The 14,488-nt window shown below is 37.4% G+C and overlaps 1 protein-coding gene across 3 annotated transcripts in view; it reads right to left on the reverse strand.

The window, feature by feature from the left end:
- The window catches only part of coro1ca (coronin, actin binding protein, 1Ca), a 56,166-nt gene that overhangs the window by 11,840 nt on the left and 29,838 nt on the right, over nt 1-14,488 (reverse strand). For all 3 annotated transcript variants that reach the window (XM_084413580.1, XM_084413578.1, XM_084413579.1), the window contains 5 exons: nt 5,634-5,756; nt 2,542-2,671; nt 937-1,118; nt 597-716; nt 66-170 (listed from right to left, as the gene is read on the reverse strand). In XM_084413580.1, coding sequence (XP_084269706.1) covers nt 66-170; nt 597-716; nt 937-1,118; nt 2,542-2,671; nt 5,634-5,756 — 660 coding nt within the window. The remainder of the gene's footprint in view (nt 1-65; nt 171-596; nt 717-936; nt 1,119-2,541; nt 2,672-5,633; nt 5,757-14,488) is intronic.

The raw sequence follows: 14,488 nt of genomic DNA on the forward strand, positions 1-14,488 counted from the left end.
CTTTTGAAAAATAAAAATCTTACATTCCCCAAACTTTTAAACGGTACTGTATGTGCTGTGTTTACCTTTCCACACAGGTAGACCACATTAGTATCGGGATCATAGAAGGGCAGGAGGACTCCGTTACTGGTGTCCATCTCATGGACAGAGATCGGCTCCTCAATATTGTCCTGAAAGAGAAACAGAGACAATTTATAGTCTATAATTACATTAAAAAGGAATATTATATGTCACTTGTGTCAGGAACTGCAACTAAAATCTAATATCCTCCAGTCGGAGGATATCAAACATGTTTGATATTTTGAACACATTGTTTTAATCTGTCACGCGTCTCCTAGCAAAAAGGCACGTGTTTCTGTGTGAGTTTGTTTAGTTTGTGATGACTTGAAAGTCTGGTGGTGTGTGATCCTCAGTCGCTTAGTGTACGATGCCCAGTTTTTCTCTGTAACCATTTACAAAGTCGGCAAGCGTATGATGCCTGTTTAGATGGTAAAAGTCGTGTAGTGTATTCCAGCCAGTCTGAAGTGCATTTGTTTGTGTTAATTTATGAGCAGGTGTTAGACTGATATTTGTCTGCGGTTTCCATGGCAACTTACCGGATCCCAGAGGGCGAGCTGTCTCTCGCTCATGCGGCTAAAACCAGTGGTGAACACTTTTCCGTCAGATAGGAAAATAGCTCTCATGGGCCTGGCACCCTCATGGGCCTTGTCCTTCTCCTGTCAGCGAAACACACCATAATACATCACAACACTGCTCACATTCTTTCAAACCTGAGCAGCCAAATACTTTTTGGATCAAGTAAACGCATGAATATACAGCGCTTCAACTGAGAAAAACTGACGCCAGAGAAACCTTTCAGTCCATGTAATTCAAAAACGTTTATACTTTTAAACTTTTATCTGCCTATTCATTTCAGAAAAGTGAATAGCCACTTACCGCAATGATCTCCTCCTTGCGCGGGTCGATGACACGGATTTTCTTGTCCTTGCAGGCAGTGCAGATGAGACTGCCATTGCGGTTCCAGCAGGCGCTGAAGATGATGTCAGGGTGCATATCCTCCAGGGTGATCATGGACTCTCCCGTGCCCACATTCCAGATGAAAATCACATTATCACAGCCTGCAGACAAACATGGGAAAAAAATCATGCGATGGGGGAAATAACCATGTTTGAATGCTGAAGAATCTATTTATTAGACAGCAGCTGGATAGTTTTTTCCATTTAAAGGCAGGGTAGGCGATTTGTTCCAGAAATTATTTTTGTTATGCTGGTTGAAAGTCTGCACATCCTGATAGCAAATCACTAAGTTGAGTGATCTAAATGTTAGGGGTGTTGAAATGAATTGTTTCTACAATGCATCGCGATGCGGTTGCCAGACGTTGACGATTCTGCATCGATGCAGTAGTAGACCATAATCGATTATAGCTGTTATAGCCTACAGACGTTTCTCTGATGTCATTCGTCGCATATTCGCTTGTCTCGCTAGCGTAAAATGACGGGGGCTATTTGCACCTACAATTTTTTTATGTGCACATGCGAGCACACGTACGTGTACGCATCTAACTGCGTACGTGTGTGAGCGTTATTGTAACTTAAGTAGCCTACAATACTTGACAGTTTCATGCGTTGTTAGTATTTACTAGTGTTTATTAGTGCTCCTGTCGTCTGCTGTATTCAGACCATAGACGTTCAGACTTGAATTTTGTTTGACTACATTCAGGAAGTGTAATTTCTTGGCGCAGATAAAATAAAAAGGGAGTTAATTTATCTGACTGCTTGTATTCACTGGCGAAAATGTAGCCATGTGCAGTAAAATTGCAATGCATTGTGATATTGAATCGTTGAAATGATAATCGTAATCGAATGAAATCGTGAGACCAGTGACAATTCACACCCGTATTTATATGCATGTATATCATATGTGGAAGGTGTAGAACCATAAAATGTTCGTCCAATCATTGCATTCGGTCCGAGCTTATAATGCGTAACACAATAACTACTGAAATTTGGAAGAGATGGAAACCCGTGACATTATACTCAGAACAGTTCGTGACTCAAATGTATGCGTTTCAATGACAACACTATCAACGCCAAAATGAATCTGCAGCAGTCAAGGAATACAGGTCAGTGCTCTTTAAGTTGTTAATGTTCATTATTACTGTAATGTTATGTGCTTTGAGACATGAGGTTAACGCCATCTCTTATGGCGCTTTTGTTTGCTCCCTGCTGTGCGCGTTCATGCGTTTTGAAGGAGGCGTGGCTTTGAAGACGCTTTGAAGGGAGGGTGGGATCTTATGCTTCAAAGTTAGCTTGCTTTTGCTAGCCTCTCCTAAAATTGCCTACCCGACCTTTAAGTGTTTTGATACTGAACTGTATACAGTACATTAATGTATACATACAGTACATTAAAAAGATAAACATGAGGGGCATAACTTCCTAAACCACTCTTCTCTCCTTTTCCCCATTATTCCCTGTCTCCTCTGTTACAGTTTCTAATCGATAGAGTTTGCTTTTCCTTGCTGGATCAGGTGACGCTTCTCACCTGCGCTGAGGAGGATGTTGCGAGCGGTTGGATGCCAGGTAATGATTCCCACTCTTTTAGAATGACCCTCCAGCACCACCACTGGCTCGGACATGGAGGTCACCAAACCATTCTCTGGGATCTGCCACACCTGAGAACAAAGAAAGAAAGAAAAATATTCACATTTTTATCTAACATCTCACAAATGCAAAGATACTCGACAGTGAAGTAAAATCAAACCAGTTATCGTTAACTAAAACTATTACAAAAATCGCTTTTGGTTATTGAAATAAAAAAAATCCATAAATAGTAGATGATAAATTGAAATACTGCCTTGGCAACTAACTGAAATAAAAAAGGTTTAAGTTGAAGTACTAAATTGCTAAAACAAAAAAAGCTGAACAGAAATATATATATATATATATATATATATATATATATATATATATATATATATATATATAAACTGAAATTCAAAATATTCATTAATACCAAATAGTATAAAAATAACACTAAAATAACACCAAATCAAACATAGCTGTTAAAATGAATTCCATTATGATCCAAAATTTGATTAAGCCATTTTGTATAACTTCTACAATTACATTCATTTGTCTGAAGATGGCAGCAGAGGGCAAATAAAGGAGTCCAGCAGAGTTTTATCAATTTAAACAAGGATTAAAAGTATAATGACCTTTTAACTTTATTATGACAGAAATAGTAATATGCGATTTTGAAGCCGCTCTCTTTAACGTCCTTTTTAGCATTTATTAAACTGCTATCTTAAACATTTTTTGATGATTAGAAAAAAAAACTGCAACATTTTACATTTAAATATTTCTGTATATCGACCTCTTAACTGTGTATAGTAATAATAGACTGGATGTATTATAACACTGGATGCAGTATACATTATTCCTTTACATAGACATGAGAAACTGCTAAGGTCAATGTCATTATCATCAACATTGTCGTCCCCTAAAAAAAATGTCACTAATAAAATACCTATCCAGCATGTCTATACCTAAATATTAGGGCTGGGTAAAAAAAATATATACATATTGATTTCTCGATTTTAATCGATTCTCATTTTGAAGAACCGATATAACTTCTTAGAATCACTAGAATCGATCTTTCGGTTTATGCTGTTCTCAATTGAATGAACAAAACGCGCCTCCAATCCAACAAATCTCAATAAGCTTTGTATCTCGTTACTTCTGATATGAAAAAGCCTCACCTTTCAAATTCTGTCAGTTTTAGTACGAAATACAAACAATAAATACTGTTTTTGCGCTCTTTAATGTGTTGTGACATTGCCGTTGCCGTTCAATAGAAGCAGCAGCGCGAAGCGCACGTGAACCAATCATCTCTTCTGATACTAGTTTCAGCACGGAATAAACATGAATGAACATCAAATGGTATGTTAAAAGATACATTACTATTAACAGAAATCCGTATCATGTCTCATGTAATGGATTAATCAGTGTTTCAACCGCAGAACGACATCAATAAAAAGCTTGTAAACTGTCACATTTACTTCAGAAAAGCCATTCAATGTCCAAAAACTCATTAGTCAGCTAGATTAATAAACTATATTGCATATTCGTTGTATTTACTTAACTTATTTTGTTTGAATAAATCCTTCATGTTTTTTTTATGGCAGCCACCATTTAAATGTTTAAATATATTTTGTTAAAATGTGTAAAAACTAACTCATTATTATGTAATTGAAAATGTATATAAAAACTTAATGTGTAATTTAAATGCAAGTAGCCTACAAACCTTTAATATTATGATGTACCAACTGGGGTTCCCTGTATGGTTTACAACATTGAGAGAGATTTTTTTCCTTAAGGAAATTTGTCATGTACTGATAGGCCACAATCAATCGGTATCGAATCGAAAGCTTGCGAATCGAATCGTGAAATTTGTGTCAATGCCCAGCCCTAATCAATATATTTCCGAGGTTATGGATCTAGGAAGATAGGACAGAGCAAAACAGCAGGAATCATCAACTTCCCGGCCTCAGTATTCCCCAAGAGAGCGGACGAGAGAGAGTGTCCTAATAAACTCAACACTTGCACACTCATTACACGTACACGAGCACTGGAGTTGCGTTTTTTTTCTTCACACTGGCCAAATAAGGGCTAGTAGAGTAATAAATAGACCCAGAGTCAGCCAGACTGACCTCAGAACTATAAAATGGTAGCTGCTGATTCAATGACTTCAGGCTGGGCTTAAACTAATCTAAAACAGTCCAGAGAAGCAAGCCTTCAGTTATGCTATGATCCGATCTACTGCAGTTCGCATGAGTCATGGGGCAAACTTTGCCAGCCACACATGGACTCAATGGGTGGGGTGAGATGTGATGCTGGCTATTTAAGGAAATTTATCTAGAAATGGTCAAATCCACCCATCAATAAACAAGATTTAAAATGACTGCAGCGGTTTACCTAGAGTTCAATTCTGTAATCAATGTAATGTGATTTGTTAATTGTCAGAATGATACATATCAATGCATTGATTACAGAATTAAATTACCATTCAAAAGCTTGTGATCAGTTTTTTTAATTTTGCAGAAATGAAGTTTTTTTTTTTTTTTTTGTTAAAAAAGCCCTATTCGGACGGTACTAGTTTTCCACTAATTCGTGTTTCACCTACGTACTTTACGATTTCAATCCCATACAAATCTTAAATGTCTGTTTTTTTCTCTCATTCGACCCCAGTAAAAATTCCAGGGCAAATTTCCTAGTGTTTTTAGGCAAACTCAGCGGTCCTCTGAGAAATCTAATCTCGTCCAAATACGAATGTCTGTGATTGTCTATATTTTATTATACAAACACTTCACATCATGTGTGTTTTGAGCTACTGTTTGCGCAACAATTTTCCACATACTTTCATTTAACAATTTTTTTAATATACACACACACACACACACACACACACACCCTCACATTACATATCCAAATGTATTACACATTTCTCACAGTATACCTAGCGTCTGTGTTAGTTAGCCTCAAGTCTGACACAATATTAAAATGCCATCAGTTTTCTAAGGCCGTTTAAATGATGACAGTGGATGTGTGGAAGTGAACAGAGAAAGGGTGACATACCATCACGGTGCAGTCTTCAGATCCACTAGCGATGACCTGGTCATTGTGAGGGCACCAATCAATGTCCAGAACAGGGCCAGTGTGGCCACATACTGTAGGGTAGGCCTTATCTATACGTCCCGACTGCAGAGAGAAAACAGACACAAAGACAAAAATTAGATTATGAAAGCATTTGGCCCATTGGGTAAATGAAATGAGCTCTGACAGCCAAGCTCTACGTAACACCAAAACAAACACTTGAGGCCTGGTCTGCATTCATGAAATGAGGGGGGGGAAGAAAGCCATTCTTCTCCAAATTGTCAAACAATAGCTTATCCGGTCATTCAAGCGAACAGCAGAAACAGTTACACACGACAGCTGATATGTAATAAAAACAGATTGTGAGGCTTTTGTTCTTGCAGCTCTGTTTCAAAATGCAGATATAAAAACGTGTGCAACAGGCCATTGACCCTTGGAGTGAAAGGTCACACGGAGGTTTGGGTAGTGTGAGAAAGCTAAAATGAGATGATTTTACCCAGTCAAAAAAAAACACACATCTATGATAGAGAAAATTATAAACCACAACAGTTAAATATTGAGTAAAAAAAATAAATACTAATTATATTTTGCTGAAAATATACATTTAAACAATATTGGGAATAGAAACAATGACTATTGCACATTTGTTTGGTGAATAATAGGCCTAATTAATTATTTTAAATCAGTCATTTCAAATGGTCTGTTTAAATGAATCAGTTCAGAGATTTGTTTGCAAGTCAAAATAATTAATATTTTTTTTATGTGTGGGTAAATTAGTGCATTTAAATCAAAACAAGCCTTGCTTTTTGTTTTGTACTTTTAATTTTCCAAAACATATTAAAATTTTATCTTTAAAAGATATGTACAGGTCTGCAAAAGTCCAATGCGATTGTTTGTATGTGAAAAACAGCATTATTCTTCATTCTAAGCACCTTATGTAATATCATATCATTATACAATGCACAGGCCTGAAGACTAGAGAGAAAATTCAACAGAAGATTTCCCTCCTCTCCCTTGTACACAGCAAACAAAGAAGCCAAATAAAGGCACGGCTGCGGTCCCATGCCCAGTCAGCTGACTTCCTGATGTCATCAGTGCCCTCTGCTCAAAGGTCATGACCTTTGATCTCTCGCGAGAGCACAATCTCTGCACAGGGCAGTGTGATCAGGTGTCATCTGATCACATTGTTCAGTGTAGAGAGATGTCCACACCCGCTCTTTTGTTCATGCTGGTGCTTTGCCTATGGTGCGATGACATCACAGCAGAAAGCCCAGCCCGATAGAGCACAACAGCTTGGGCTATTCTCAAGCCCAGCCTGTACAACAACAAAAAAAGACACTACCCACCTGTGCAGAAAACCACTCGGTGTACACATTCCTTCTCAAGTCTGGGCATGGTTAGAACACGGCCTTACGTAAGAGAAAGAGAAACCATACCTTTTCGTAGCTATTTAACCGCCCCTCGTGTTTCTTTTAAAGTGCGTGCGGATGGTTTCAAATGAGAGCAGTGGAAAAAAATGTCAAGACGACAAAACCAGTTCACAAGAAATGTTCAAAGGTAACTGGAAAGAAAAGGAGATAGAAGAATACTTAAGACGACGTTCTCGAAACTGAGAAAATAATCCAAGACTCGCACAAAACACAAAGAAATGCCGCCCTATTATCAGAAATACGGATTACCAATCAGTCCATGAACAGCTAAACAATGATACACACTTACACACTGATACGGCTGCTTGCCAATGAAAACTAAATTCCTAATTCAAAGTCCAGCTGTGGGCAGCGGTCTGTCAACCATCACATGCACCATAAGATAACAAGCTAAGAATCACTTACTGATATTGTCTGTGTAAAGTTATGACGAATCTGTAAAGCTGGTAAAGACAATACATGCAAAAAGCGATATGACGCAACTACCCGTAGCTCTGTTGACAAGAAACTTTACCTAAAGAAAACAAACAATCACCTAACCAGAAGATAATACACCTAGGAAACTATTAATACATAAAAAAAAAGACCTTCGTTCATCTTCGGAACGCAAATTAAGATCTTTTTGATGAAATCCGAGAGATTTTTCAAATATTAATGAATAAATCAGTAACACTATTTTGATAGTCCACTTTAGACATTCTATTAACTATAAGTAAGTTTGCAGCTACGTCAACTAACGGTCATTAGAGGATTAGTAGACTGTCTGCTTAATATCTGCTAACGCTTTCTTTTGTTGGTCCCACAACAGACATTCAACTAACTATAAGTAACTTTGCTGCTACATGTCAACTAACTGTCATTAGAGGATTAGTAGACTGTCTGCTTAATATCTGCTAACTCTTTATTTTGTTGGTCCCCCAACAGCCATTCTACTGACAATAAGTAACTTGGCAACTACAAGTCAACTTATTCTACTAACCCGAACCCTAACACCTAACCAGTCTACTGACAGTCTACTACAGCCTACTAATACTCTAATGAGTTAGTTGAAAAGTTACTTATCGTAGAATTTCTAAAGTGGACTATCAAAATAAAGTGTAACCAATAAAGTAGTTACTTTACTCGTTACATCAAAAAAGTAATCCGATTACATAATGCACTTTACCTGTAATGCTTAACACCAACACTGTTGGTTATCCTATGATCATTTGCACTTGTTTAGTCGTAGACATGAGGAAGGAGGCGATGGCGGAAAAAAAGGGGGAAGGTGATAAAAGGGCACAAGTTCTCTCAAAAGAACCTTCCAGTGAAAACCCGTAACTCAAAGCCTCTAACCGATGAGGATCAGGATGATGCACTAGCATTAGCCGCTATATTTATTTACTGACATTATTGCCAGTTGGATTTTATGGATCACTGACATTGGAGAAGAAGGTTAGCAGCAATCATCTGCCTATGGATTGGTTTGCTTTATCAGTTATTAACACACTCAGAGACAGTATATAAAGCTTGCCTGTATGTGCTTATGCAAGCTTGTGATCACAAGACATTTTTTAGGGGATGAGCAAATTATGAAAGCAAAAGTCAAAGAAAGAAGCTTAAAGAAACAAAAATGCAGATATCAACTGATTACCAGGATTTCAAATGATCCATCATGTCATGAACACTGATAGCACAAAAATGTCGCCGAGATGTCTATATTATGTGTGCATTTTCCCCATGACATTTTTAGAATGTCTGCTCATCAGAAACGAAAAAAGGTACAGTTACAATGACAACACACAGATGTTTTTTGCAATGTCTCTGAATGGTCAATTTAATAATGAAAAAATAATGGTAATTATAATATATAAAACCGTAAAAAAAGGTTTCTATTTCAAACAGCCTTATATGAAATGTTCATAAAAGAATGTTGACAAAAAAGGGAAACATGGTTTACACACAAAAAAATATTACTTCAGCACCAAAATTAGCATATTAGAATGATTTCTGAAGGATCATGTGACACCTGTAATGCCTGTTGAAAAATCAGCTGTCATCACATTAAAATGTTTAAAAAAATAATAATATATATAGAATAGTTACTTTAAATTGTAATAAATAACATTTCACAATATTACTGTGAATTATCATTAAATCAAGCATGCAATGTTGTAAATAAAACTTACAGGAAAGCTCTGCTAAACTTACATCATGAATATTTATGAAACTTAATTATAGCTTACTAAAAACAGAGCTGTCCAAAACCATCATTGCAGTGCAGAGAGTCTAACCTGTTGCATAGCAACAGCACTACTGCAGATCCCTCACCTCAACTAACACGGTTTTCAACCCATTCAATCAATAAACCATATTTAAATAAGGGTTCCTCGCCTCAACAAAACCACGCCAGAGAGCAAGAGAGAGATGCCAGTGAAGAGAGGCATGAAAACCATGGAAAAAAGGAAATGAGAGCGACAGAAAGACTGGACACACTGTGGAAGAGGCCAGCAGAAAGTATTACAGAGCCACAGATGCTTCCTGCAGTAGCTGAAGCATGTCTGTCTTATCTAGTCAGCATGGAAATTTCCATTTCCTCTGCGAGTTCACGAGGACCCAGTGGCAGCAGACTACAGCTGACCTGACTGAAGCACCCCAGCTGCTGTCCAACCACAATTCATGATCCACGTAAACAGCCAATCAGGGCAGAGGGGGCGGTGCCAAGTGTGTGTCAGAATGAGAGCAGGTGTATACTACGCAGTTGGCTAATGCATATGACCTGAAAGAGGAGGAGGGGGGAAGAATAGGGTAAAGAAATGCGGAAGAAAGATCACGAGATAAGAGAGATCCTGAGGTTTGACACTCAAATATAAAAAACAACAACACACAAACACATTTATTATTCTAAATACAAAAATTAAATGATATATTTATAATTATTTTAATTAAATCCATGCAAGAAATGACGGTGACTTCTGTACTGTAGTGACATTCCATCTGGATTTAATTTATGGATAAATTACAAAATTGACAAAAAATGTTTTGTCAAATTCTATAAACCCATTAAAATAACTTCTGGATGAATAACTTAAAAAAAATGCTAAAGTAAAATGAAATAAGTTATATATTTATAATAATAATAGTAATTATATTACAAATAATATACTATTTATAATAGTATATAAATATTATAAATTATTATAAATAATAACAATTAAAAGAAACATAAAGTGGACTTTACATATTAACCAAAAAAAATTCCCTTCACACTGCCCGCTTTTCTTCTATGCGTCTATCAAAGACTCTATTGGGCGCAAGCACTGTGCTTCAGCCAATGGAGAGGAAAGAGGAAATGGGTCTGGAAGGTTGACAGGCGGGGAGCTGAGGATGACCATATAAGGTAAAATCTGCAGTCAGTAGCTGCCAGAGCTCAGTCAGTGCAGCAGGAACAGTAGGGGGCTCCTGGAATACAGACTGGGAATCAGAATGACACATCAATGGCTACACACACAATTTAAGTTACATCTGTCCATGTGGCTGCACAGAATATATGGAGGTGGACTTTGAAGTAAAGCCACTGAACTCTCACTTCCTTTGTGTGTGCCCCTTTTTTCCTGTTTCTCTCTTTCCTCATCTTTGGTGCTCTCATTCTCCTGCTTTTCCTCTTTTCTGGGAAGTGACGCATGCGCATGGGCCCAGTTCAGAGGCAGGAATCCCAACAAATGTGTCCAACATATGGCTGGATCAATACGAAACATTTTGGCTTCAACATGATACAAAATCAATACCTTAAGTAACAAATAAACAGCCTTGGGTGACCGATGATATAAAACTATTGCAGTATAGATTCAGAATCACCGTCTTGGTGAGTATCCTAGTAAACATATTCGTTAAGTGATCGTAAACAGTTGAGAAATAAAACACGTGTACAGAATCAGTGTATTGGACCTGTGAATTATATCTTAAAGCGACAGCAGCCTAATATTCCTGATGCTGTTTTTAATGTTAATGTTAATCAAACAACAGACTTGCTGCAAAAATAAAAATAAAAATCACTCAGTTGTCTTGACTGAATAACTTTTGTAACTTTAATAAGGATTCATCCGTACTTGTGCAGTGAATACTATGCAGTGTTATTTCACATTTGATTACTTTAGTTAGATATAGATTATGTACAGAAATTAAATACTGTTAGATCTACCTGAAAACCCTGAAAAGCGATGTTAATTACATTTGCGTCTGTGTTCTGTTGTTTATTTGTGCTATTGCTTCTAGTTTGATCATTTGTTCTCATTTTATTACAGACTGTTTAATTGATTTTAACAGTGCTTGAAATGTATATTTGATATTTATGTAGTTTTCTTATATTTGCAATGTTCTTGCATTCCATGTAAAATTCTGGCGAGTAAAATAAAAATAAAAACTTACTGGCCAATGGCGACTCAAGCTTCAGTGTCCATAGAGGGCCATTGGTCATTTTATTAAATTAAAAAACCTCCACAAACGCTGAACTCGAAACATTTCTACAAGCAGAAATGACAGAAGACATGAAGAATCAAATGACCAGGTATTAAGTTTCAAAGTGAAAACTAGTCACTAAATACACCCTATATACATTTGAGCTCTAAAGGGAAATTGTTGCTAATATCATAAAGGCTGGCGGCATAAGGGTAAACGGTATTTCCTGCAGGATGGTTCATATTTCGTGCTATAAACTATTAGAGGTGGTCAGAGAGAAGGGATGAATGGAAAGTAAATGCAGTATGAATGCAAGGCCTGCAGAAGGCTACAGCCATCCGTTTCCTAGCACTTCCTTCTTATGTTAATGAGAGTATACAGCTGAGTGAAGGGGGAGGGTGTTGAGAGAGAGACAGACAGCATGTGAGTAGTTAGACACCTGATGGTCTCTTGAAGGGGAAGACAATAAGAGTCTGAGTCATGCTGCTCTGCCTCCCACACAAAGAATCTAGCCGCAACCCAGCTGAAAGTCCCCTAGACTCAAAAGACATTACTACAGAACATCACTTCTCCTTACGGCAAAACGTACTCGAATACACACAAATGCCTTCACTTAGGAGCAGGGCATCTAGTCATGACATGCCACGTTCAGGTAAATATTGAAGGCAGCAAATCAAAAAGGAGTATCTGAGCACAGAGCAGGCAAGCAATGTCTAAGATTAAACGAACACTTAAAAATGTACTTACTAAAATTAACCAAGTATTTGTAAACAAATACAAAAATCCAGTATTAAAATGAATCATTTATTACTTTAAGTGAATTTAGGTGTCACACCATCATAATGTAAAGTATGAAAATTTAATTTGCTAAAGGTTATGAAATGATTAGCGTTTTAAAGGTCACATTTAAATGAGTGTCAGATGACGGCAAAGATAATCTAAATGTTAAGAGGAGAGACATGAACATGACCAATATCGAGCGTTACCAATATTTAAAAAAAATCTAATATTAAGGAGGATGACAGGAATACGGTTTAATGTTCCCTGATGAAAGCAGGCCAACTCAATAAGTCAACCCACCCTCATTTTGTCACGGGACCTGCTGATATACAAGTCTATCACTACCCTTACCGTCACTCGCCCTCCTGTCGTCCCAAACCTGTATTACTTGAAAACACTGAGACATTTCTCAAAATATCTTCTTTTATGTTCCTCAGAAGGAGGAAGAAAGTCATTCAGGTTTGCAAAGACATGAGGCGGAGTAAATGATCAATTTAGATAAGCATACTGAAACTCCATCAGCCTTGCCACTTACACATCAAGAGCCTCGAACACTCAACCAAACAGCTACCATTGCTCCTTACTGGGAAACAGAAGAATAGTTCTGAGGATTTTAGGGAGTCAAGTGAGGATGAAGAGTTCCCATACAGATTTTTTGGGAAACAAAGAGCTGTGCAGGACCTGGCATACACACAAGAACAATAGCTCCCCCAGAGCCAGCTGTCTGATTGCAGGGGGGCTGCTGGGAAAGGGGTGTCCCGGGAAGACGGACCATAGGCAGATGCAGTGCTGCACTGAATCTGAGTGGATACGTAGGGAGGGGTACAAAGCAGAAGGACAGCAGGCACAACACAACACAACACAGACACACAAAAAATGCACTCAAACTGAAGTGAGACATTTTTTTGGAGGCTAAATGTATATAAAAAAAAAAACGTCAAAAAGTACGCTATGACAAGCTGCACTCACAAAACCCTCTGATGCCACATACTGCAAGTTTGGCAGTCTGAACTTGTCTAAAAATACTTTGCTGACAATATCTAAGCAAAACTGTGTAAACATTTAGACTATAAAAGCACTGACATTCAGATTCCTTCACAAAAACCTTAAAGTTTCAGCAAAAATGTTTAATCCCAGCTCGTTAGAGTCATATGTCAAAGAAACAGACCGATATATCAAGCAATCTGAATCAGAATCAGAATCAGAATCAGAAAGAGCTTTATTGCCAAGTATGCTTGCGCATACGAGGAATTTGTCTTGGTGACAGTAGCTTCCAGTACACATACAATATAAAGTGACAAGACAAGTAACATAGGTATAAATAAAAAATAGAAAAAATAAAAAAAAATAAAAAATCTGCTCAGAGAAAACACAACAGTGAGAATATATGTATATTTTTTTCCACAGATTAATACATTTCCCACACACTTGCATTGTGAGTCTGACTCTGAACATTATGGTCGGAATGACAAAGGATTTATAGTGGTGTAATCCATCACTTTTTAAGATAAGGCTCTTTATAAAGGCTCCAGGAAAGCAGCCTGCAGGAACCGACAGTGAAACTAATGATGTAAATAACACAAGATAATTATAAGAGTTGGTTGTAACTGAGCTCGTCTGGCCAGGCAGCCGAGCGCTTGAGTGTGACATCATTTACGAGCGGGCGCGAGTGTTCGTGTGTGACGCTGATGACAGACGAGAGCCCGAAGAGGTTTGGATGTCACAGTCGTGTCTGAGCGCTCTATAATTACAGAACGCTGTTCCGCTTGTCAACACCACTGCTCTGGGTTGTCGTGCTAATCTTGCCAGTATTACCACAGTAATCTGAGATGTGGCAAATGACACCATCAGATATACAAATCCAACACTTTCACAGACGGCTATCTACAAAATACAAAACTAATAATGAAGTCTGAAAGGATTCAACCAAAAACGAAAAAATAAAAAAATAAAAATAATACTAATTTACTCATCTGCCTTATGTGGAACATACAAATATTTTGAGAAATTTTTGTCAATAAAATGGCAGTCAATAGTAAAAAAAAATTAAATAGTTTATTTTGGGGTGAACTACCCCTTCAAAACCAAAGTAGGGTTTACAGCTCATTCTTACAAAATATTATGCTCACAGGAAGGCAGTACTTGCATGTTAAAGGCAGGGTAGGCAGGTTTTTTCTAAAAAAACTTTTT

This window comes from Rutilus rutilus (assembly GCF_951802725.1).
Source record: "Rutilus rutilus genome assembly, chromosome: 7".
NCBI lineage: Eukaryota > Metazoa > Chordata > Actinopteri > Cypriniformes > Leuciscidae > Rutilus > Rutilus rutilus.